Source organism: Brassica napus, chromosome C4 (assembly GCF_020379485.1).
Source record: "Brassica napus cultivar Da-Ae chromosome C4, Da-Ae, whole genome shotgun sequence".
NCBI lineage: Eukaryota > Viridiplantae > Streptophyta > Magnoliopsida > Brassicales > Brassicaceae > Brassica > Brassica napus.
In genome coordinates, this window is record NC_063447.1 from 36,017,472 (window position 1) to 36,043,692 (window position 26,221).

At 37.5% G+C, this 26,221-nt stretch overlaps 2 protein-coding genes and 1 long non-coding RNA gene across 4 annotated transcripts; all 3 read left to right on the top strand.

Annotated features, from left to right (window-relative positions):
• The first annotated feature begins 1,631 nt into the window (after positions 1-1,631).
• On the top strand, positions 1,632-5,236 carry LOC106365757. The gene is made up of 9 exons (XM_013805244.3): positions 1,632-1,789; positions 2,066-2,269; positions 2,344-2,637; positions 2,731-2,907; positions 3,016-3,306; positions 3,398-3,595; positions 3,693-4,037; positions 4,126-4,326; positions 4,698-5,236. Exons 1-5 carry the CDS (start codon positions 1,756-1,758, stop codon positions 3,180-3,182), a joined length of 876 nt encoding a protein of 291 aa, XP_013660698.1. The 5' UTR covers positions 1,632-1,755; the 3' UTR covers positions 3,183-3,306; positions 3,398-3,595; positions 3,693-4,037; positions 4,126-4,326; positions 4,698-5,236.
• A 9,969-nt stretch (positions 5,237-15,205) lies between these two features.
• On the top strand, positions 15,206-16,896 carry LOC106365758 (vacuolar protein sorting-associated protein 45 homolog). 2 transcript variants are annotated; one of them, XM_048754886.1, is made up of 5 exons: positions 15,206-15,756; positions 15,847-15,939; positions 16,095-16,178; positions 16,253-16,383; positions 16,462-16,896. In XM_048754886.1, the coding sequence occupies exons 1-4, from the start codon at positions 15,736-15,738 to the stop codon at positions 16,370-16,372; spliced, it is 318 nt and encodes a 105-aa protein (XP_048610843.1). In that variant the 5' UTR covers positions 15,206-15,735; the 3' UTR covers positions 16,373-16,383; positions 16,462-16,896. The 2 variants fall into 2 exon arrangements, with proteins under 2 accessions (XP_048610843.1, XP_013660702.1); XM_013805248.3 differs by having other exon boundaries at positions 15,539-15,756; positions 16,250-16,372.
• A 1,788-nt stretch (positions 16,897-18,684) lies between these two features.
• On the top strand, positions 18,685-24,627 carry LOC125585576. The gene is made up of 3 exons (XR_007322561.1): positions 18,685-18,712; positions 23,577-23,638; positions 24,409-24,627. It is a non-coding gene; the product is annotated as an uncharacterized LOC125585576 (long non-coding RNA).
• The last annotated feature ends 1,594 nt before the right edge of the window (positions 24,628-26,221 follow it).

Consider the following 26,221-nt stretch of genomic DNA (forward strand, 5'->3'; position numbering starts at 1 on the left):
AAAATATTTATATTTATTAAAACTAATTTTGTATTTATAAAACATTTTTTTTATTTATAAACACTATTTTATTATTTTTTGTATTTATAAAAACTATTTTGTATTTATAAAAAGATGATTTCATATTTATAAAAATATTTATATTTATTAAAACTAATTTTGTATTTATAAAACATTTTTTTATTTATAAAAACTATTTTCTTATTTTTTGTATTTTAAATATGTTTTCTATTTCAATTTTAATTTTATATTTTTGAATTTCAATTTAAAAAAATAAATTTATAATTTTTTTTTTGAATTTTGGAAATATTCCGAGGAAGTGTATCCCTCGGAATATTCCGACAACATATTCCTCGGAATATTCCGACGACATATTCCTCGGAATATTCCGAGGAATTTCCAACGAAAAAAGTCCTCGGAATATTCCGAGGAAATGAATTTCCTCGGAATTCCGTCGGAAATGTCCGAGGAATTTCCGAGGAAAGATGAATTTCCGAGGAGTTATTTCCGAGGACTTTTTTCGTCGGTATGTCGTCGGAATAGCGTTATTCCGACGACATACCGACGATTTTTTCCCTCAGTATGCCGTTGTTTTCTTGTAGTGTTATATTTTAATTTTCTATAAAAATTGATTCTAAACATATACCTCATTTTCGAAGGAAAAAACATAATAATTCTATTAACGTTTTTAACTGTTTTCTTTGAATGCGACACTTATAATATGGATCTTCATTTATATCCATCTCCAAAAATAATAAAAAAATACTCTCTCCGTTTCCAAATGTAAGTAGTTCTACCAAAAATAGTTTGTTTCACAATATAAATAATTTATATATTTCAATGCATCTTTTCATTTATTGGATATTGTGTGACCAATGAAATAATGTTAGGTTTTTTATAATTGGTTGAATTAATTGATTAAATGATATATATTTTTCAAATTACAACTTCCTAAATATTTGTGTTTTTAAGCAAAACTAGTTACAATTAGAAACGGAATGAATACTAATTAGTACCGAAAGAAAAACAGAACATTCAAGTTTGATGAAATAAATAAATTTCTAGCAAAAATAATAATAACTTAAATGCAATAAATTAAATTGCCTGTGCGTAGCACGGAGTAGTGATACTAGTTAATTACTAATACTACTGTTAGTACGTTTTTGAAGAAAAAAAGGATGATGGGTAGTTGATACCTCAACAAGGAAGTGCAGCTGGTTGGTAACTGCAATTTCATAAAAACGCCAACTGTTATTTTTTTTTCTTAAAAAAAGAAAAAAAAATGCAAATTGTAAAATGATAAAATGTGATTGGTGATCAAAAGCGGTTACTTAAAAATGGAAATGAAATACGCAGTTTTGTACGTTTTTGAAGAAAAAAGAATGATAGGTAGTTGAAACTCAACAACGAAGTGCAGACTGGTTGGTAACTGCAATTTCAGAAAAAGCCAACTGTTTTTTTCTTTCCCTTAAAAAAAGAAAAAAAATGCAAATTGTAAAATGATAAAATGTGATTGGTGATCAAAAGCGGTTACTTAAAAAGGGAAATGAAATACGCAGTTTTCTAGGTGACCATTTAGTGCCCTAATCCTTAATATAGTTATGATAGACGACGATTATAAATTAAAAAAAAAATCCCTATGATCTAACGGCTGAAAGTTAGTGTGGTTTTGTATTTATATATTTGGTTGTAGAACATGCGAGAGATATAATCCTAATATTTGATAACCTTAAGTATCATCCTTCCTCCTCTCTAATGGAACCGGAAACGATCACTACAGAAATGAACGGTATGATCTCTTTTCTTGATTTTCCTATAGTTTAACCATCTAGATCGGGATGATCTGCTTACAGTACAGATCTAACAGTAATGTAGGTTTTTATCTCTAGGAAAAAAAAAAATCTTTGTCCAAACGATGACCAACCGTATTGTTTATTGTAGTGATTCGTTTATTTTATTGTTTCTGTCATGATACACCAGTGGATTTAGTTGAATCTCATGTCATCTATAATGATTTCTCTGTTTTGCTTTTAGTATTGTAATTGTTTATGTCTTCTCCTCGCAGTGGCTAATATCGGAGTCTTCTGGAACATGGATGACAATCCCATCCCTGACGGTCTCGATCCTACTACTGTTAAGGAGTACATCAAAGGGGCTTTTGAAGATATGGGCTATCTTGGTAGACTTATTAAAGTTAGGGGGTATTGCGAGGATAGGTCTGAACTTGTTTCTTACTGTGATGCTGCCGGAATCTTTTTACAAAACCGAGGTGAGTTACATTTTTTTTCTTCTGGTTTTATTAGTTCATATATATATCTTAATCCAAATCTCTTTTTGATATAGTGTCCAAAGTTGGATATACTGAAGTTGACCATATGTTGGTGGACATTCTTACGTGGGGACTGTACAATCAGGCACCCTCAAACTTGATGATAATCACAAAAAACGTCTCAGAAGAAACGGAGCTATTTGGTGTACTTGAAGATTTGAAATTGTTGAATTACAATATTCTTGTTTCATCTCTTGGGGAAGTCGCAACAGCAGACTTAGTTTGTTTGTCCACACACCTATTTGGTGGAGGAAAGCCTGTCGACCAAAGCATAAGTTCACATGGTGTCTCCAATAAGCTGGCACATGGTAAGCTAGTTGATCTTGTTTGCTTCTGTCTCTTTTCTTTTCTTCTTTTTCTGGATGATATTTGTGATTTGATTTTGCGATCTCTGTTGGCAGTGGCGAACACAGGCGTCTTCTGGAACTTGGATGACTGTGAAATCCCTGATGATATTGATATCTATCAGAATGTCAAATCCGCTCTTGCAAATCAAGGTTGCCATGGTCAAATGTCAATCTGGGCTTATTGTGAGGAGGACAAGGAGCCCCTCCCTGGTATCACCCTTGTATCCGCAGGTGAGTTTCCCCTAGCTAGGTCCTTTGGTATAAAAAAAGAAGCAATCGACTACATATGTCTTTTGTTTCATTTATGTATGTACATGTGTCCCTTGTATGTGGTTTTAGGCGATGAAACTGCGAGATTCAAGAAAATGCTTAGGGACATTCTTTTTTGGGCGTTGCAAAATCCTGTCCCCTGTCCGATAACAACAGTACCCAGCTTGATGGTGATCTCAAACATGTCAAGGAACATTAAATTTGCCTATGTTCTTCAACTATTTGCTTCGAGATAGTACAATGTACTCCTTACTGTTCCTGATGAGAGAGAATATATATGCTCCGTATGGCTCTATCCATTCCTAATACAAAGCCTAGCAAATTTTCCCATTTGTAAAAAATCGGACAAGAGCTTGCATGGTAAGATCTAATTATCTCCCTCCTTGTTTACTTTTCTAGACTTCCTATTGTAACTTGTTTATGTGTTCTGTGTGTTTGTGAAACTTCGCAGATATCAAAACAGGCATCTTTTGGAACATTACGGGCTGCACATTCCCCAATGATATTCATCTCGATGAGCTGAATGAGAATATCAAATCAGCTATTAAAAATCAGGGTCATCATGGTGAAGTGTCAATCAAAGCTTATTGGGAGGGGAGTAGTGGCTTATACCATTGGCTCCACGGAACCATCACCTTACAAGAAAGAGGTGAATTTCTATCTCAATCGTATGATCTTTTTATTTTGCTTCCTTCTCTTTCTATTATATGTAACAAATGTGTTTGTTTTTTTCTTCGCTGTAATAGTGTCGAAAGATGAAGATCCATCTGTGAAGCTTGGTAACATGTTTGTGGACATCCTTTCATGGGCATTGGACCATCCTGCACCATCAAATTTGATGGTGATCTCCAAAGCCATCTCACAAGAAACAGAGCTCTCAAGCCTTCTTCAAGATTTGGAATCAAAAGGGTACAATATTTTAGTTGCACATGCTGAAGAAGCCGCATCACCCGTGCTACCTCCTGCATGCTTGGAATGGCATTTTAATACCCTAATAGCTGGAGGCAACCCTATCACCCGTACCAACTACTCACGAGATGTCCTCAGTATGGTTCAGAATGATCTCTCTTTTCTGAGGATTAACTCCCATGGTAAACTAGTCGTTTTAGTTCTCATATGCCATAGCTAGTGTCATTTATTAATCTAATCAATTGATCTACTTTTTGTGAAACCTTTTAGATACAAAGGGTAATACCGGAATCTTCTGGAGCATCGAGGACTGCCCAATACCTAGTGGTCTGGATCCTCTAACGTTTTTTTTTAATGTCAAGAAAGTTCTTTGGGGTAGAAACGTGTCAGTCATGGCTTATTGTGACCAGAATAGGAGCCTTGATGACTTCTCCCTCAATGATAACCTACACATCACCTTGGTACACACAGGTGAATATTCCTTCTCACTTCTTTAATCGTGTTTCCTTTTTTTATATATTTTTTATATGTATGTAACGTAATCTAAAGATCTATGTTTATTATACTATATGCATTGTGATTGGTAGTTGCTGTATGTGCTGTCCACAGTCTTATTTATTTCTAAAGCACCAAATTCAGAGCAATTAAGCTTTAAATTTTTTTTTGAAGTCACAGCTCTAGAAATAACCTACAGCTGTACAAGTGCTCTGCAGGGCCAAATATCCAAAGCAAATTTTTAGTGCTTTCATAAAATTCTACAGCAATAAAATTTAAAGCCACAGCATTTTCTACAGCAAAAATTTTAAAGCTACAGCCATTACCAATCGGACCCATGGTTTCAGCCGATAAATATGCGAGGATTAAGAAGATGTTTAAGGACATTTTTTTATGGGCACTGGAAAATCACAAAAAGCATCCCATTCCACATTTCATATGTTATTGATGATGCTTTGAGTTCCAGAAATTACAATCTTGTCTTGGCTGATCCTCATGCGGTCGGATATGTGAACTCCGTCTGGATTTCGACTAGCTTGTTTGGTGGAGGCAATCCCATCGACCCAAGCGGAAGAAAGAACCTTCCGAGTTCCCAAGAAGTGATGACTAAGTAGAAGATTACAAGTTGATGCAGGGTTGTTATGCTTTTATCAATCTGACTAGTACTTTGTCTTCATGTTAAAAGGATTTGAGTTCGTGTCTGAACACGTTTGTCGTGTCCATCTCTCTTCTGTTAAACTCTGTTTTGGATTAAAAATAATCTGCTTAGTGTTTCTATTTAGTTTCCTTCAATGGAAGGCTTTATGCTCTGTCCTTGTGCTTTTATCATTACTTTGCTTGTTATGTTTGATGACAATGGGAATAAATGTTAATATCTTCTTACTTACCAGATGTCTTTATCTTCAGTATCTTATGTTTGGTTTCCTTCACAAGTTGTCGATGTTGATATTTATTTACTCTTTCAATGTAAAAATATTATTTGTCTAGTGCTATCTGACATTTTAATTGGATTAGATTTGCGTTTGTCTTCTCCAATGCCCAATTAGAGAAAATCAAAAGACAATGGAGAAGACACTAGTATCAGGTCGTAAACTCCCTCCAACGATCTGAGAAGTTCTCACAGATAAAAGTAATGAGAGATAGTGCAAATGCAGTCTTTTTGAAATCAAACAAACAAACAAACCAATTCCGATCCAACCTCATAAGAAACTCATAACCAGACGCAATAAAAAATCAAACATGAAGTAACACCGACACATTGATGATTTTATTTTGTCACTGACACAACGCGCCAACAGATAACTAATAAGCAAAGCTCCGGATATGTTTAGTATCCTCTTCAAGCTCCTTTGCCTTCACTCTTCAGCTTCTCCTTCACCCTCAACAATTGAAAAAAATTATTTTTCAACTTTAAGAACTGTACGACCCAAATCCAGTGGAATTTGGAAACCAAAGCATCAGAAACATTGCACATAGTTTCTTCTGGGGTTAAACCCGCGATGGGTTTGGACCGCACACCCGCAAAACAGGTCTGATTGTCTGAACCTACTAACCCGCAAACCCATGGACATATACTTATATGTCCAAACTCCAATCCACCCTGTAACGTTTTAATTGAGGCAAACGTAGTTAACTGATATTGGTGGTTATCCCGCATACAGTATATATAACCCGAAAATATATATAACTGGGACGGAATCAAAGTGCGGGCCAGTATTTCGCGTAATACGTGCAATTTTGATAGAATAAGTGGTGCATAATAATGTTTGATTGAGAACATATTTTCGGTTTTCCTAGGTATTTATAAAATTTAAATTTTTTATTTTAAAATTAAAATGTGGAAAACTTGAGATATTTTAACAAATTTTACTGTTTTTTCTTAATTTAACTTAAATACAGTTTAACACAAACCATAACCGGATAGAGTAATAGATGAATGAGTCACGATTTGAGTGGTTTAATTGGCCGGTCCGTTCCAGTTTTCAAAAACTGATGTGATCATGGATAGGCAGCTTGAACCAGTTCAGGAGGAGACTGAGCTGTCTTAACCATTCCAAAGATCAATTGGAAGCAAGAAGAAGACATTGGACGAGACTTCAATCAGAATTCCATAACCACTGTGGATTTCATTTCAAGAACCAGCTGATCAACAATTAGAAAAAGCATCTGTGTGCGTTCTTTTTCTCTATCTTGGTTTTGTCTCACTGGGTTTTCCAAGAAATATTTTTAACTAGGCATTTTACCATATCTCCTAATTGTTGGTGCAAGGAGTAAAATATATATATCTAAGTTTTTATGTTTTAAACAATGTTTAAGTTATCTTTTTCATTTAAATTACGAATTGGCTTGTTGCTTAGGCATGAGGGCTTTGTTTTTAATGTCTTTGTCATTTCCAAAGTGTTGTGCATGTACAACATCGTTGTATTTATATGCTAGACAAAATTAAGAAATAAAACAACCATTTTCAGTCTAAAAACTTTGTTTCTTCTTCCTTACGTCTCTGTTTGAGATCTACGGATCCTGGTGTGTAATATCTAGCCTTTTGGTTTTCTGATTTGGTGCCTAATATCCAAACCAAAAGCCTTGGAGTATGAGGAGTAGAGTCATGCCTCTTGTATCCCCTTTTGATTCATTCCCCTATCATAACCATGTGCAACAATGAGACACAAGACCTGTATAGAGACGAAAAAAAACATCTTCGCCGTTAGCTAATTGCTAGAAAGTATCGGCAAAGCTAAACAGAGGAGATGAGTTGTGATTCTCAAAACCCGAAAGGAGGTATCTTTTCAAGATGGGTTTATATATAATCTTCTTTAGCTCAAGATGGGTATTCACAAAATCTCTCATTCCGGGAAAATAAACAAAAAAAGATGGAATTTTCCTTCTGTTTCCCGGGAAAAAAAAACAGAGAGGAAAAATATTCCGGAGGGATAAAAAATGGAAAATACGAAAAGAAAAAGAGGAAAGAGAAATTTACAAACGCAGAGAAAATGGAAAATACAAAAAGAGGAAGGAAATAATATAATTGGAAGATATGAAAGTCTTTATATTGTATTTGTGATAGAGTAACCGATAGAATATGAACGATTGTTTAGTCTGAGAATTCCCAAAAGTACCTATGAACTTGAATCCGTTGAGTTCAACCAATGAACTAGCCGTAATCAAGAATTTAAAGCAAAAGCTCTGTTTTTATAAATCAATAATAATGTGTCTCTTTACAACACCTAGAGATCACTATATATAGCTGAAGGAAAAGTCCTAAGTCCTTAGGGATTATGACCTAACATTATATCCTTAAGTCTTATTTCTAATCTCCTAAAATAATGGAAAGCTAACATTTATCTTAAGTTTAAACGATAAAGGAAAATAACACCAACACCAAAAAGGAAAGGACGATCCATGCTGCATCAGGTCGCCCGGGGTAGAGAAAGATCCGACCTCGGATCTTCGGTATCATCCTGTGCCACGAGCGGAATGAGATGTTTGATGTTGAACACATCCGAAAATCGAGCTTCTGGTGGTAATAACAGTCGATATGCATTGGCGTTAATCTTCTCAATAACCTCCAAGGGACCTATTTTTCTAGACTTCAATTTATTGTACTCTCCCGGTGCAAAACGTTCACGCGTTAGAACTGCCCATACGCGATCGCCAACCTTGAACTGTAGATCCCGTTTATGACGATCAGCACTTGCTTTGTATTTAGCGGATGCGAGCTGTAAATTGTCATGAACTTGTGCATGTATAGCCGAGACGTTGGCCACAAAATCCATAGCCTGACCATGATCCCTAAACGTGTCTGGAGCCACACCAAGGTCCAACGGACCACGCGGAACAATGCCATATACGATCCGGAAAGGGCTGAAGCGAGTACTCTTGTTGACTGCATGATTATGAGCGAACTCCACTTGACAAAGCACAGAATCCCAAGACTTTATGTTACCTACGACCAAACAACGAAGCATGTCACCAAGTGTCCTGTTAGTTACTTCAGTTTGACCATCGGTTTGTGGATGATATGCAGAGCTCATGTCAAGACTTGTACGCAATAGACGCCACAGGGATCGCCAAAAATGGCTGAGAAAACGGGAGTCCCTGTCCGACACAATGGATAACGGCAAGCCATGAAGGCGATAAACCTCTCGGAAGAAAAGTGTTGCAACTTGTACCGCATCTGTTGTCTTTTTGCAGGGTATAAAGTGAGCCATCTTAGAGAAGCGGTCAACGACCACAAAGATGGAATCATGACCACGCTGAGTGCGAGGAAGACCCAAGACAAAATCCATACTAACGTCAGTCCATGGCTGAGTTGGAATGGGAAGCGGAAGATACAAGCCAGCGTTAGACGCATGCCCTTTTGATTGTTGACAAATAACACACCTTGCCACGAAGCGATACACATCTCTGCGCAAAGAGGGCCAGAAATAAGCGTCCATTACCAACTGTAGTGTACGATCCCGACCTACATGACCTTCTTCGTGAAGCTCCTTTATAATCTTCATACGTAAGCTGCTTTCTGGGATACATAACCGAGTGCCTCGAAAAAGGAAGTTATCGTGAAGGACGAACTCGGAATCAACACCATCACACAAAGAAGAACATATCGATCCAAAATAAGGATCGGTTGGATAGAGGTCCGGTAAGGCAGCGAAACCCGGAATAGAAACCTGCAAAGTAGCCACCAAGGAATGTCTTCGGCTTAAGGCGTCTGCCACTTTATTGGTTTTACCCGACAGGTGTTTTATCACGAAAGTAAACTGCTGCAGAAACGCTATCCAAGAGGCGTGGCGAGAGGAGATCTTGTCTTGACTGCCCAGGTGTTTTAAGGCATCATGGTCAGTGTAGAAGATGAACTCCTGATGGAACAGATAATGCCTCCAATGCTTAATAGCCTGCACAATAGCATAAAATTCGACGTCGTATGTACTGTAACGAGCACGCGACCCAGCTATCTTCTCGCTAAAGAATGCTATAGGACGTCCCAATTGACTTAGAACAGCACCAATCCCGAGTTTACAAGCATCGAAATGGAGCTCAAAAACCTGAGTAAAATCCGGCAATGCTAATATCTGAGCTGATACCAGGCGCTGCTTAAGATCCTCGAATGCGGAATTTTCCTCGTCAGTCCAAAGAAACGACGAACCTTTCATGCAGTCTGTTAGTGGTGCTGCAATATTGCTGAAGTGATGCACGAATCTTCTGTAAAAAGACGCCAGGCCGTGAAAACTCTGTATGTCGCTGATAGACCGTGGTGTTGGCCACGACTTGATGGCCTCCACTTTGCTTGGGTCAACTTGTAGTCCCTTATCGGAAACTATGTAACCCAAAAAGAGCACGTGACGGACTCCAAAGATACACTTGTGGCGAGCTGCAAAGAGTTTCTCACGTCGAAGGACCTCTAACACGCTTTTTAAATGGGACAGATGGCTCGTCAAATCATTGCTGAAGATCAAGATGTCGTCAAAGTAGACAACAACATATTTTCCAATGAACGGTCGAAGGGCTTGATTCATCACTCTCATGAACGTACTAGGTGCATTTGAGAGGCCAAATGGCATGACTGTCCATTCAAAAAGGCCTTCTCGCGTTTTAAAAGCCGTCTTCCATTCATCTCCGGGACGGATACGGATTTGATGATAACCACTCTTCAGGTCAAGTTTAGTAAATATGGTTGCTTTACCGATTTGATCAAGGAGATCATCAAGGCGTGGAATAGGGAATCTATACCGAACCGTTATTTTGTTGATTGCACGGCTATCAACACACATTCGCCAAGTTCCATCTTTCTTAGGAATGAGTAAAGCGGGAACAGCAGCAGGGCTTAGACTCTCACGCACGTGGCCCTTCTGAAGGAGCTCTTCAACTTGACGACGCAGCTCGTCATGTTCTTGAGGGCTCATTCGGTAATGTGGTCTGTTAGGAAGAACTGCATTAGGAACCAAGTCTATATGATGCTGAATATCCCTCAATGGTGGTAAATCGCTAGGAAGTTCGTTTGGAAAGACATCACCAAAGTCTTGGAGCAAAGGAATAAATGCTGGGGAAGGTTCAGTCTCGGTTGTTGTTGTGGCTGGAGACGCGATAAGAGCCCACAGAACATCAGCATCGAGAATAAGCTTTTCAAATTCGCCTTTGGGAAGTGTTAGGAGTGATTTCGCTGATGATGTATTGTCTTTGGTATTAGTACCCTCAGATCGAGCGCTTGGTTCAGGTTGCTCCTTGGAAGGAACTAGTGTGACCGTACGATTGTCAAACACAAAGCTATAAGTGTTTGCTTTTCCACGATGTATCGCATCTCGATCAAACTGCCAAGGTCGTCCTAGAAGCAAGTGGCAAGCGTCCATAGGTATAACATCACAAGTAACCGAATCCTTGTAGTTTCCAATGGAGAAGGAGACGAGAACTTGTTTTGACACGGTGATTTCGGTGCTATTGTTGAGCCATGCCAACGGATAAGGAGATGGGTGAGGTATCACGGCAAGGCCAAGTTTCTGAGTTGCTTCAAACGACATAACGTTAGTACAACTGGCAGAGTCTATAATTAGTTTGCAGACCCGTCCGTTGATGGTACACGTCGAACGAAACAAGTTGGTGCGAAGCCAAGATTCTGGTGATGCCTTAGGTATGAGACAGTTCCTGCGGAGGACAAGGTTAAGACCTGTATCACCTTGAATAATATCAGGATTCCCATCGTCAATAGCATCATAGTCATCATATCGGGGCTCGGCATCCTCTGTTTCTTGAAGAATCAACCCACGCTTTGCTTTGTTGGGACACGCTGTCTGTATGTGGCCGCGTTCGCCACATGTGAAACAACGCAGAGCGTTGGGACGAGCTGGTCTTGAAGAAGCAATAGGTTCGGTGTTGAGGCCTGATTTGGCAACTTCTGACCGTTGTGTTGTACTGTCCGTACCAGGTGTGGTACTCTCACCAGCAGCTGGAGTTTGAAGGCGGGATCGTGAAGACGATGACCAAGACGACCGCTGCTGTAACTCCATAGAGATTGAGCGTTGATAAGCCTCAGATACTGACGTCGGATTGAATTGTGCCAAAGCAAGCTGTAGCTGAGAGCGTAATCCTCCGATGAACCGTGAGATTAGTTGCTTCTCGGTTTCGCCTGCGGTCATTCGGGCTGTCATGTAGAAAAACTCAGTTGCGTATTCCTCAACAGTACGTGAACCCTGCCTTAGGTTTTGCAATTTGTTGTATAAAGTACGCTCATAATTGTATGGTAGGAAGGCGCGACGCATGTGTTTTGTCAAGCGATCCCATGAATTGATTCGAGGTTTATTAGTTTGGCGACGTGACTCCTTGAGTTGTTGCCACCAAGCCATAGCCCTTCCTTTGAAACGAATTGCCACAAGAGGAACTCGCATATCCTCAGGAACTTGTCGAAACTCGAGAATCTCCTCCGCCGTATTTAACCAGTCGATGAAATCTTCCGGGTTTAGTGTCCCGAGGAACTCTGGAATATCGGAGCGAAAACTTGTTTCCCACCGAGGTTGATTATAAACTCTTTGGTCTTGTTCGTTGCGACGAAAAGGATTTGCTTGCTGATCACGACGTTGTTGATGTTGGTCGTGGTCTTGGTTAGCAAAAACGTTCTCGACGATCTCGTCATCATCTGATGTGTTGAGTTGAGCATCACGACGGCGAGGCGGTGGAACGTGTTGATCTCCCGGAGCTTCGCGTTGAGCACGCTGATCCTGGAGAGCGGTGGTAAGAGCATTTTGGACTGCTGTCTGCAACGCCTCCTGAAGGTTTGTGGTTAAAGTTTCGAACATAAGGCGTACTTCCTCCTGCTGTTCGTCCGTCATAGTCTTGCGTGGTGCCATGATCGATTTCACTACAAGAAATATGAGTATTGGTAGCAGTTCGCAGTAGCACGAATTCACCAACTGCTACCAAAAGTCCCAAAATCAGATCACAATTCTTTCGTAGCACTAAATTCGCGCTAAGATAAAATTTCATTAAGCGGGAAAGCAAAAATCACTACTATAGCTGAAAAATTATTTTGGAGCCAACACTTAACCAATTTTTTGGGTTTTCCTTTACTTCTTATGAACCAAAAAAAGAACAATTCTCTTTTCATTATCTCTTCGATTAAAAAAAAAATAAAAAATCTTATCTCTCGTCGTCGTCTCTGTCCTTCTCGAGTCTCATCTATGCGTTTCCCCTTTGCTCGATCTCGAGCTCCGACCACCACTCTGTGGTCTCCACTCACCCGCAATCGAACACGGTGGCGCCTGAGTCCGTGACCAAACCACACCACGATAACATCTCCGTCTTGTTTCGTTCTCGTCGTCACCGGAATCATGCCTCACACCGTCAGAATCAAAGTGGAGAAGAGCAACAATGGCGTTTCGGCAAAAGGCTTGACTTTTAAAAACTTTCGAAAATCGATTCATGGTTCTTGTTGTCTCTGTGCGTTTTCAATCATTATAGGAACACTTCACAATCGATTCTGGGTTAAGTCTCTGTGTTTTTATTTCTTCTTTTACTTTGTCTCTTTGGGTAAATCTATGTTCTTTGTAACTAACTCTTATGTTGCGGAATGAGAGTCTATAATCATGGCGTTTATTAGTGTTCTTATGAGTGTCTCTGACTCTGATGTTGTAGGTGTCTTTCAAGATTAGGGTATGATCCAAAGCGGATCTGAGAGAAACAGAGGATGAGCTCGTTAAAGTGTTGGCAGGTTTATGCTTCACTTTCATTCTCCTGTGTGATGTTTTTACTTTCAGTCATGTGTTCATAATGATGCTAAGGTTACAAAGAACTTGTTATTTTGGTTTTTGAAGTTTGCCAGTATCAGTAGAGAAAACAAGCGTTACGGAGTCCCCCTACTGCTCCTCCTCGTATTCCTGCTGGCGCTTGTAGTGGAGCTGCTGTTGCCGTAGAAACTAGAAGGAGTAGTAGAGATAAAGAGTGGAGTAGCGATTTGTGTTACTGTTGCTGCCTGGTTTGGAACGGCTAGGCTCATAGACAACATTGAGATCAAGAGATGGACCAACTTATGAGCTATCTCATCAACTTATAAGCTGTCAGGTCATTGGTTTTATAAACATTTTTGGTCATGGTTCCTGCAACCAGATTACAACGTAAAGGTAGTTATTGTATGATCTTGGTACTAAATGGGTGTGATGCGGTTGGCTCGTCCACTTTATGATGTTAGAGATCATTTTCTTATCTAGCACTGTCTCTCATGATGAAGTGCAGTAAGAAGACAGAGAGGCTTGCTGTGATTCAAAGGCTTTAACAGATTAGAGAAAAGTTCATGTTTGATTTTCTTGTTGACACGGTGAAAAAACAAGAGAATTTATATGGTTCATAATGATAATTAGAGTTTGTAATTATTATGTCTGAGTGTAAAATTAAAGTCCGAGTGTATTTTAATTTATATTTTAATTAGATAAAAAAGTTTTGTATTTTAATTTATATGTTTGATTAAATCAAAGGATAAAAATGATAATTATACTTTTAGATTAAGTTTAAGACTTGAAATTAAATAATGAAAAAAAGTTATAAAATTTTTAGTTATTGTTGGGTATATGATTAATTTGGGGTTTAAACCCTAACCCCTAAACATAAATTTTAAAATTTTAATATTTTCATAATATCATTTTAAAAATATAATCTCAAATTTAAATTATAAACCTCAAACACTAAATCTTAAATCTACACCCTAAATCTAATACCCTACACTCCAAACATAAACCTTTCATCTAATATTTTCAAACTTATAATATAAATCTTAAACTTAAACTCAAATTAGATCATTTTAAAAACCAAACTCCAATTATATTCAAAAACTCAAACCATATACTTGATCCTAAATCTTAACCATGTACCTAATAGAACTTATATCCAATATATAAAAAAAATTGAATAGTTAAAATCCTATTTTTTTAAAGATTAATTTCATATTCTAAATATATACTTTAAAAAATCATCCCCCAAACTCTAAATATATACTTTAATTTGGGGTTTAAACCCTTACCCTAAACATAAACACTAAAATTTCAATATTTTCATAATATAATTTCGATCTTAAATTTAAATTTAAAGTTTAATAATTTTAAAAATAGAATCTCAAATTTAAATTATAACCCTCAAACATTAAATCTTAAATCTATACCCTAAATATAATACCCTAAACCCCAAACTTAAATCTTACATACAAAGTCATAAATCTATTTTTTTAATTTATAATATAAATTTTAAACTTAGACTCCAAATATATTCTAAAACTCAAACCATATACTTAATTATAAATCTTAACCCTAAACCCTAAACCACATACTTCATATTAACCTACATCATAAATCCTAATTTACAAATTTCAAAAATTTAAATATAGGTTTTGAAATTTAGACTTTGAGTATATATTCCAAACCATATACAATAACTCTAAATCTTATACACCAAATCATAAAATCCAAACATCAAATTTAACCTTTTCAAATTTAAACACCAAAACCTAAACATAGATACTAATCAAAAAATTTCAAATTGTATTCTCAAATTTTACTCTAAACCCCAAACCTAAGACTCCAAATAAACTTTAATAACAAAATAACAAAATATAAAAGATACTAAATTTATAAAACAAATTTATAAACTAGATTTATATAAATTTTTTTTTAAACAGAGTATAATTAAGAAAAAAATAAAGAGGAAATAGAATGTGTTTAAAAAATAATAAGAGGAAACAGATCTGACCAATAGGAAAGAATGGCGAGGATAGCTAAGATATCAATCTCTACCGTTGATAGGTTTCAATCCAACGGCATATAATTATTAATTTTTTTTTTTATTTTCTCTTTTTTCTGACGACCTCTGCAATTCTTTTTCACATATCTCAAACTAAATTATCAATTTTCTCAGAATCCTCTCATGTCTCGTCTCTTCATCTCTCATATCTGGTCATCTGCAATCTTCTTTTCTCTGGTGAGCTCCTCACATCTTCTTCTAAGAAACCCCTCTGTCTCTCCAACCACCGTTGATAAGCTTCACCACCACGCTCCTTTTGGAACCATTACGTCGTCACAAAAACACATCAATGCCTCTGCTCACATATCCATCGTTACCCTCTCTCCTCTCCGGAGACACAGAAACAAGAAACAAAACGTCGTCACCTGTCTCCATCTCCACCTTGTTTCAGTTAGAATATCGTCTAGTCTCTCTCTCTCTATCTCTCTCTCTCTCTTTTGATTCTGGTTTTGTCACCGTTTTTGGTATAGAAAGCTGATGGAAAGGATTTCCCATGAAAGTTTGAATCTTTTTTATGTTTGTGTTTTGAAATCTGGGTTCCAGGGATAAACAGAAGATGAAGAACATCAGGAGACGGAGAGAAGAGAGAAGAGGCGAAGTCGGAGCTCTGTAGTGATGGAGATAGCGGCTATGACTGTGATGGGAACTTGTCTCCAACTTGCATTTAGTCTGAGAATTTCGTGTGTCCTGTGTTCATTTGAACTGAGAGATACTTTTGTGTTTCAGAAATTGATGTATCAGCATGAAAGCGGTCTTTTCGATTTTAGACGGACTGAAAGCTCTCCGTTGCTGCTTGTAATTGACAAAAGAGATGACCCGGTACGGTTACCCCATTGCTTAATCAGTGGACATATCAGGTCAACTTGCCTAATATTTTTTTTTATTGTGCTACTCTCTAGTATATGAGATGTGCCTCCAGATGTCGTACTTTTTTGTAAGAATAAGAATTTCTCATTAAAGAATTTTTTCTGTAGGCAATGGTGCACGAACTCATAGGACTTGAGGATAATAAAGTTGACGTGAGAGCCATTGGAAGTCTTTCAAAAGATCAGCAAGTTGTGAGTCTTCTCCAATACCGATCTTATTAGTTGAAAACCTCACAGCTAAGCTAATAATTCTCTTGTCCCAGCAGGAGGTGGTTTTATCATCAGAACAAGATGCATTCTTCAAAGCTAACATGTATGAAAATTTTGGGGATATCGGAATGAACATCAGCAGGTGGCCAAGAGTAACAAAAATATCCAGACAGTAGGTAAATATATGGTTAGTCTTGCTCCTGCAAAGACATTCTGTTTCTGGTGCTAGTAATGATTATAATTTGTGAATGCGTTGATTTTACAGAGGACATGGCCAGATTTGTTGACAGCTACCCTGAGCACAAAAAAATGCAAGGCAACGTGTCAAAGCATGTAACCCTGGTTACTGAAATGAGCAAGCTAGTTGAAGCAAGGAAACTGATGCTGGTTTCACAAACAGAGCAGGACTTGGCTTGCAATGGTGGCTCGTGGAATTAAGGTCTGTATCTGAGATTATACCTCTCGAGGAACTTCGTATATCTCCCAATATATGTCATGTTGCTGACTTGTTGAAAAAAAAAATTCAGGGGGTTGAGAATGTATACACTCAACTGCAGCTAGGGTTTTTTTAGATTTTGTTTTTAAACCTGGTTTGTATGTAAACTGGTTTAGTTTGTAAACCGAATTTTTTTGTAATCTGGTTTAATTTATAAACCGATTGTAAACCAAAATTTTAATATAAACCAAAATCATTTATAAACCGGTTTAAAATATTAGCTATTCAGTATTACCTAGAATATAAACGTCATAGCACAAGTAAAACGCTGTATTATAATATTCAATGGCACAAAAAAATTGCTATTAAATGTTCAAAAATCCAAAAAAACTGAGTTACAAAAAGGTATTTCATGACAAAAAACAAATGTCATAACAAAATATTTTATGGCACACGAAAAATGCCACATAAAATATTTAAATAGCGAAAAGAAATCGCTATAAATAGGTATAATATAACACATAACCAACGCTATAATATCTGTATATTGTTACAGCACGCGAAAAACGCTACGCTAGGGGGGGGGGTCTATTATAGCTGCGGCTGTCACGGCGTTCTTCGAAACGCTATGAAAACGATATGATAGCGTTTATCGGGTGCTATTAATACCGATATTTCTTGTAGTGTTTGTTTGATTGAGAAATCAAACGCCTGGAATCTGATACCAACTGATAGAGTAACCGATAGAATAGGAACGATTGTTTAGTCTGAGAATTCCCAAAAGTACCTATGAACTTGAATCCGTTGAGTTCAACCAATGAACTAGCCGTAATCAAGAATTTAAAGCAAAAGCTCTGTTTTTATAAATCAATAATAATGTGTCTCTTTACAACACCTAGAGATCACTATATATAGCTGAAGGAAAAGTCCTAAGTCCTTAGGGATTATGACCTAACATTATATCTTTAAGTCTTATTTCTAATCTCCTAAAATAATGGAAAGCTAACATTTATCTTAAGTTTAAACGATAAAGGAAAATAACACCAACACCAAAAAGGAAAGGACGATCCATACTGCATCAATTTGTCTTCTTTGATTCTCCATCTTCCTCATCTATCTCCCCTGTTTTAATGGAGTGTGCCCACAGAGAAGTCATATCATAAACCAAAAATTAAATGTGTAATGAAAAATGTTAGTTAATGCGAATATGAAATGGAGAGAAAATTAGCTAACTGGTGGGGAAAAAAATCCGAAAGTTTTTTCTATAGATTTGCATGATCATAGAAATAATTTAGCAGAATCATTTACCTTAAGAACGATCAGATTGGAAAAATGGTTGATCAACTTTGTAATGATTCATTGTTTTGGTTTGTATGAGCTAGATTTAGAACTTAGAATCATATCTTTAAAGGATTTAATTATGATCAGATTAAGAAAATGCTTACTTAACATCGCTTGGATATATATAATTGTATGAGCATACTTTGAATTTAGAATCATACCTTAAAAGTTTGGAAAAATTGTTTTTTAAACCAAAAAAATGATAACATTTTTTTGTTTAATAAATCTTGCGTAACTTTATTAATGGAACATTCGAAACAGGCTAAGAACCAAAGCCATAAAAATCAAAGGAATAAAACCATAAAAAAAAAAAAAAAACCTCCAACGGGCACCACCGAGCATGAAGCTCCACCCTCACGAACCAAACGTCAAGTCAAAGGACATCTAAAAACCAGTCATCCCATCCTCTGCAAATCAGCTTCGAAAAGTTCCTTCAACCATTGGGGGTTACCCATCGCCACATACGATTGGAACCTCTTCTCCCTTGTCACACTTTTTGCGATCGCTTGAGCACATCTATTAGCTCCCGAAGAAACAACCAAAAAAGACCACTCTTGAAAATTCACCAAAGGTTTTCTCAGCTCCGCACCTTGGTATCTGAAAGCTGGCCAAGCTTTAGGCTTTGTTACCGCACCGACCAAATCTGCAAAATCTACTTCAAAGATAACCTTTGTCACATGATGGCTTTGCATTGATTCAATGGCCCCTAACAAGCTCTCCCTCTCACGACGGCGTAAAGGTAAGCGATTGTCCCTTGGACTCTTCTTCTTTCTATTTTGTTTTTTTTTCATTTGTTTTGTAGTCTGGTGTTTGATATTATATGAAGCACCGGCGGTGTGAAACTCTTTATCTCCGGCGTGAAAATAGATCAATGTTGTGTCTTTGTCAATCGATTTAAAAACGATAGTTCTGAGATTTCTTGTTTTGTCTATGTTAGTTTGTGAGTTTCTGATATTTTGGGACTTCTTATGTGTGTTTGTGTTCTTTTTTGTGTCTTGTTCTGAAATTTCTTGGATTGTCTTTGTTAGTTTTGTTGAGTCTTGTTTCTTGATTATTCTGTATGTTTGTGTTCTTGTTTTGTTGCGTTTCTCTGTCCAGAGTATGTTTGACTCTGCTGATACACATAGCTTCTGATTCTTCTTACATGTAATTTATTATTTCCTTGGTAGCAGATGGTAGTTCTGTCTTTGATGCATCACATTATGCCTTTTTTGGGAACCATTTTGTTGAGGAGGTTGAGCTTGGTGGATTGGAAGACGAAGAAGAGGATTTTCCTCTTGCCGGGATAAAAAAAACGTTACATAAATAAGGTTGGGTTGAAGTGTTTGGCTCACATGTATTTTGTGTCTCTCTTGTAATTATGATATAAATTTATTATTATTAGAGATTGTTGTAATTGCAACATGTGATTATCATTAAATAAATAATTGAGAAATTCTCCATAATAGCATATTTTTAGTTTTTGTCTCAAAAATAGGATGAGAAACTAAAAGTCACAAAAATAGCATTCATTAACTGTTCAAAATACTCTAATACCCTCAGTAAATAATACAACTAACAAAAAAAAGACGTGTCTTCTCTGACGTGTCTCCTACGATCTCTCTCTCACGACGGCGGCCCCAAGACGACGAGCACTGTCATCAACTCTGGCGACGACGAGCACTTTCATCAACTCCGGCGACGACGAGCACTATCATCAACTCTGGCGACGAAGAGAACTGTCATCATCTCCGACGAAAGCACGAAGCTTTGATTATATTCTCTCTGATCTCTCTCTCACGACGGTGGCACCAAGGCGATGAAATATAAATAAACTCCGACGACGACAAGCACTATCATCAACTCCGACGAAATCACGAAGCTTTGATTCTCCAACGCCATCTCGGTATGATTCCAAAGTCTAGAGTTTTGAGATTCAAATATGAGGCTTCAATCTTCAATGATAATTGTTTGAGAACTAATAAGTTTGTTTTGATGTATTAATTGAACAAATAGAACAAAACAATTCAGGATTCACTTTGAGCAGTACAAAAGCTAAGGTAATCCATCTTATCTTCTCCAAACGTTTCTATTTTGATGGGATTTGGTTATGCCCTTAACATGTTCAATAGAATGACAAAGCTTTTCTGTGTCATTTTTAAAGAACTGATTGAGAAATATGATTAATGATCCTCTTGAATTGTGTTGAACACCCAGGTCTTGCGATTATCTCCCGACCTCTTGCCATCATTGATGCTGCTCTTACTGTCTTAAGCTCAGCTTTCCTAACTGACAGGTTATTTTGATTTCTTTTTTAATTTCTACTTTTATATCCATGCTTACATATTCGTTTGTTGTTTGTTTGCATGTATTGAATGTGTTTAGGAAATGTTGCTTATGACATTGTTAGTCTCTTGTTGCTTGTGCTTGTGAAGCTGTCTAGTGTTCAGAAAAATTTCAGGAAGCATTTGTGTAGTTTCAGGAAAGCCTTCCAGAAAATCGGATGGTAAAAAAATTTGAAACTTTTTTGCTTGGTGTCTTGTTCTGCTTAGGCATGTTGATATATTTGGTAGGCTATTGAATTTTCTTATGAGTCTCTTGTTGCTTGTGCTTGTGAAGCTGTCTAATGTTCATAAAAATTTCAGGAAGCATTTATGTAGTTTCAGGAAAGCCTTTCAGAAACTCGGATGGTAACAAATTTTGAAACATTTTTGCTTGGTGTCTTGTTCTGCTTAGGCATGTTGATATCATTGGTAGGCTCTTGAATTTGCTTATGAGCCTCTTGTTGCTTGTGCTTGTGAAACTGTCTAGTGTTTAGAAAAAGTTCAGGAAACATTTGTGTAGTTTTAGGAAAGCCTTCCAGAAAATCGGATGGTATTTTTCCTTGTTTACGCAAGTGATGTTAGGAGTTTTCAAGGCTCCTAATCAAATGTTGTAGTATAAAAGATTGTCGAACCAATCCTAGGTGATTCTAAAGCAAAGGGAATGCAAATTCATGCTTAAGGTATGTGCAATCCGGTTTTAAAGATGGTATGAACTAAGAACTAATAAGCTAATGCAATAAAGTAATGATATTTTTTTCTCAATATGAAGCAAGAGGACTCATGAGACTAGGCATTTGATCTTGGGTGATGCAGACCCAATCTAGAGGTGGCAAGCTATCAATCAAACACTTTCCTTATGCCTAGACACTAAGCTAAACAAGCTCTATCTCTAGATGAATGTTCTTTTGGTAAAGCAACTCAAACATCTAATCTCTTAGGTTGAATGTTACTAAAGCAAACATGGAGAACAAGTCTAATAGCAGTCTTAACTCTTTTAGCAACTAATCTCTTAGGTAAAACAAGCTAAAAGCATTGAATAGTTGGTTAATGCATTTCATCATACACCTTGTGGGTAGTAAATGCCTAGAGATCTATTTTAGTATGATCAAGACTAAAATAGCATTGAAAACCCTCAACAAGCAAGGAAACAAATAGATCTAACACTAAACACCCTAGATCTTCTCTAATCACCCTTAATCACCCTAGCCCATGAATCCCATATTAGTCTACTCACTAATAGACATGAATAACGCCAAAACCATGGATGATTCAAGGTTAAACATGATTAGAGAGCAACATAATCACACAAACACAAATAATATAGATGGAAAATGATTCAAGATCCAAATTCTCTTTAAAGAGGTTTATGTGTTCTTAGAAAGAAAAGAAGATTATTCTCAACTTTGGGATAACAAGGGTATTTATACATCCCTGGAAAACTTAATTGTTTCCATTAAAAAATCTCAAAACCCCTTAAAAAACACTAAAATTCGACCAGCTGAAAATGTGACCCAGGTAGAGGTCGGGTCGTCCAACCCGCGCTGGTCTATCCGCGCTGGTCTACCCGCATTGGGTCGTCATGGGACGTCCAGGGTCGTCTGCGCGGGTTGGGCGCGGGTCGTCCAACCCGCGCTGGGTCATCCTGGGTTGTCCGTGCGGGTCGTCCAACCCGCGCTGGTCTACCCGCGTCAGTTTCCGTCGTCCAGCCTTCTTCGCCCGCACGGGTAAGGGAACCCGCGGTGGTCTACCCGAGTTCGACCAGGGTTGATATGCCTCTAGTAAATCGATCATAACTCCTCCAATACAGTTTCAAATGACTTGAAACCACTTTCATTAGAAAGCTAACTCAATTTACTATGTCCTCCCGAAATCTTACTAACAGAAGATATCTTTAAGACCTCCATACATGTTCATCTTTCACCTTTTTGCACCACAAATGTCTCTAAACGCCTCCAAGAATTCCATAGCACACTCCAGCCCCTAATAAAGACTCATGTATGCAAAATGCAACCTAAAAATAGCTAAATCCTAATCTATATGATCAAAATAAACAAGAATGAATGGATAAAATCTTGCAAATTCATAAGATATCAGCAAGATATAAACAAGATGGAAGATTCTGATTTCGGATGGACTGGGCTTGATAAAGAGCATGATACACACGTCACCAAAGAAAAGTCAAGATATAGGTACGCAAATCTATGCATATTAATCAATATGGTATACATATACTTCGTAGTTAGATCATTTAGATAATACACATACAATTTTGTGAATGTGAGATAGGAGAAATCATATATCCATGTGGTTTACATAGCTAGCTCTTGTTTTTTGTTCTTGCAGATATGATGGGATGCTAGATACAGAAACAATGACCAATCCCACAGACAAAACTGTGGTTCATTTGCTGAAGCATCTCAAGGAAACAAAAGAAAGTTGTGAAGGGTATATTTCGTCTCATGCCATTTTATAATCGTTCATATAGAGCTTTATACAGATTTATTGTTAACTTAATACCCAAGTGTTGATTTTGTCATCACTCAGTTTAGGTTGATGTGTTAGAAAGGAGCTCGAGGTATTCAGAAGAGTAGCCAACATCTCTCGGCATGTCTAAAAACAATCTCATCTTTGATCCTTTCATGTTAAGCTCTTATTCTTGTATTAGTTGTTTTGTTTTGTGACTTGTTGAATACCCTTTCTTATTACACGTACCTTCATGAGAACTACATTTTGGAAAACTCATGAAGTTTGTTTGCTCTTTCTCTTTCAAAACCAGATTTGGTCTCTTATTATAATTGTATGCAATCACTAAAGACAAAAAAAAACTTTTCATATCAATCGGTCTAAATTAAAGGAGAAATGAAAATTGTCACATGCTGTAATGAATTTGCCTTTTCTTGAGTTGATGCATTGGTATGTGAAGAAAGACCCAATATGTTCTTTACTGTATGCGATCTTCAGAACCTGTTTCTTGTTCAAACCATTATATATTGATTAATATGCATAGTATTTTTTATGGATGGCTATCTTGAATTGGAACTTAATCTTCCGGCACAACCAAAACAAAATAACATAATCAAAATCTATAAAAAAATTCATTGGATATAGAAATCACCAAATATAGTTCATTGTCTACAAAAGAGAGAACACATATCAAACAGAGAACATGAAAATAAGATAACTTCTGTATGTTTGTGTTCTTGTTTTGTTGTGTTTCTCTGTCCAGAGTATGTTTGACTCTGCTGATACACATAGCTTCTGTTTCTTCTTACATGTAATTTATTATTTCCTTGGTAGCAGATGGTAGTTCTGTCTTTGATGCATCACATTATGCCTTTTTTGGGAACCATGTTGTTGAGGAGGTTGAGCTTAGTGGATTGGAAGACGAAGAAGAGGATTTTCCTCTTGCCGGGATAGGAGAAGATTTCACCTTTGATAAGGAAGAGGTTATTATTATTTATCTCTTCCATGTCTTTCTAGTTGATCGTGCACTGGATCTTTGTGGTGTGACTTACATTTCTCCCCAATAACTTTCCAGAACTCTGTCCGACGTTGATGATCTTGCTGGAACATTTTCTATGGTCAGCTAGCTTTATTAAGCATGATCAATTGTCTTACTCCCTTCATGCCGTGGTTTCTTTGCTTGTGCTCGAGCAAGAACTTGTTTATTGAAGCTTATAACCCGAGGAGCTTTATTCCCTTGCTGTTACAGTTGAATAGGGATCATGACGGTTGCTGAAAATGGATCAAGACACAGTGAGTTATTATGTGCACGGAATATTATCTCAAATTTCTTTACAAAAGGAACGAATAACTGATTTTATTGTTTCATTTGCATCAATTTTGCTCATCGCATACTGTCTCTAGGTCAGCTTTTATCTTAAGTTTCTCTATGGTGAATATAGAGGATGTTCTATCCAGTTTTGTGTTTACTTGAGATTTATGGTGTGATAGATTTCCAAAAAACAGATTTTCCTTATTCATGTTGTGGTTGTTTAGGCATCACGTACGATCTTCCGTGTCTTGTACTAAGGCTTTAGGGTTAGCAGTTCACCAGATTGGTAATTCACCCCTTTATCATTTATCTTTCTTCCCAGATTATTTTCTTGATGGACGGAACCATGGGGAGGAGTTGACAAATTTGTATGGCCAGCAAATACTGGATTCGAATGACACAAGGTGGATATCTCAGCCTTTTTCTACTCCAGATCTTATTGAGCAAAGAAACCTGCACAGAGCAATTTCATATCCTGAACCACAGCATCACCAGCGGCCACACCAGCATCAGCAACAATTTTCCAGCGAACCAATTATTCTACCAAAGTCATCTGGTGGAGACCGCAAGATCAGCATGTATAGAGATAATGATGTGAATTAGAGATAATGATATGTTGTACTTATCTAATACATAGTCCTCTCGTGATGAGGACTTAATCTCCTGTATATATACTCATGTACTTTCATCAATACAACACACACTTTACAATCTATTTTATGGTATCACAGCAGGTTCGATCTTAACCTAAATTTTTTTTCCGATCTGCTCTACGAACCGACTTCCGCTTACATACTCGTGTTCACTTTAGAACATGGCTACTTCCTCTACTACTTCTTCTACCTCCCTTACCTCTACTACTGAAAATTCATCCTCGGATTTTTCTTTTTCTCTTCATCCCTCAGATAACCGTGGTGCACTTATCACACCGGTGGTTCTTAAAGGTGATAACTATTCAGAATGGGCAACTGAGGTTTGGAACTCACTCCAGGCAAAACAGAAAATAGGGTTTCTGAATGGTACCGTAGAGAAACCAACTTCAAACCCTGATCTTGCGCGATGGACTTCCATCAACTCTATGATCGTTGGATGGATGCGTACCTCCATTGATCCGCAGGTTCGCTCTACTGTCTCTCACGTCGCTGACGCGGCAAAGCTTTGGGATTCTCTGAAACATCGCTTCTCCGTCAAGAACAGCGTTCTGAAACATCTTCTAGAGGATGAAATTACAAACTGCAGACAGAATGGCCAGTCTGTCCTCGAATACTTCGGTCATCTAACCAAACTCTGGGAAGAATTACAAAGTTTCAAGACAACAGTCTCATGTACGTGTGCAGCTGCGTCGGAGCTTGACAAAGAACGCGAAGACGCCAAGGTTCAAAAGTTTCTCTTCGGTCTCGATGAATCACGTTTCAGTACTGTTCGTTCCCAGATAGATGACGATCCACTACCTGATCTCAACATCGTCTATTCTCGAATCATTCATGCTGAACAACACTTGAATACTATGCGTACTACTGAAATCAAGCAGGATGCGGTTGGATTCTCAATCAAAACAGAGTCCCCACAATCTGTTACTTCTTCAGCTGCGGCTTCTATGTCCTCTCGCAACCGGGACGCTAATCGTTCTTGCACCCACTGCAAATGCAAGGGTCATGAGGCAGCAGAGTGTTTCCTACTACACGGTTATCCTGACTGGTTTCTTGAGCAACAACAACAACGTCAATCTCAGGGACGAGGACGAGGTGGCCGAAACTCTACTTCAGGTGGTCGTGGTCGTGGACGTGTTATCTCCGCTTCTGCAACTACCAGCAATACTCCTACTTCTTCTCAAGATCAAATTGCGACGTTGATCAGCCTACTTCAGTCTCAAAACAATCAGTTCTCTACTGATCGGTTGTCTGGTAAGACTAATCTTACAGATGTTATATTAGATACTGGAGCCTCTCATCATATGACTGGTGATCTGTCTCTTCTCCACGATAGTATCGACATTGTCCCATCGGCAGTTACATTCCCTGACGGCACAGCGTCTAGAGCCACTAAGATCGGCAGATTACGTTTAACTAAAGATTACTCTCTGATCAACGTCCTATACGTGCCGAATTTTAACTGCACATTGATATCTATATCAAAGCTTCTTAAACAGACGCGTTGCATCGCTATCTTT

Bases quoted from the DNA above. Each gene is read 5' to 3' on its own strand.
- LOC106365757 (XM_013805244.3), top strand. From the start codon at position 1,756: ATGGAACCGGAAACGATCACTACAGAAATGAACG. The intron at 2,270-2,343 runs GTGAGTTACATT...TTTTTGATATAG, and splicing joins AATCTTTTTACAAAACCGAG to TGTCCAAAGTTGGATATACT. The intron at 2,638-2,730 runs GTAAGCTAGTTG...CTCTGTTGGCAG, and splicing joins CTCCAATAAGCTGGCACATG to TGGCGAACACAGGCGTCTTC.
- LOC106365758 (XM_013805248.3), top strand. From the start codon at position 15,736: ATGGAGATAGCGGCTATGACT. The intron at 15,757-15,846 runs GTGATGGGAACT...TTTGTGTTTCAG, and splicing joins TGGAGATAGCGGCTATGACT to AAATTGATGTATCAGCATGA. The intron at 15,940-16,094 runs GTACGGTTACCC...TTTTTTCTGTAG, and splicing joins TTGACAAAAGAGATGACCCG to GCAATGGTGCACGAACTCAT.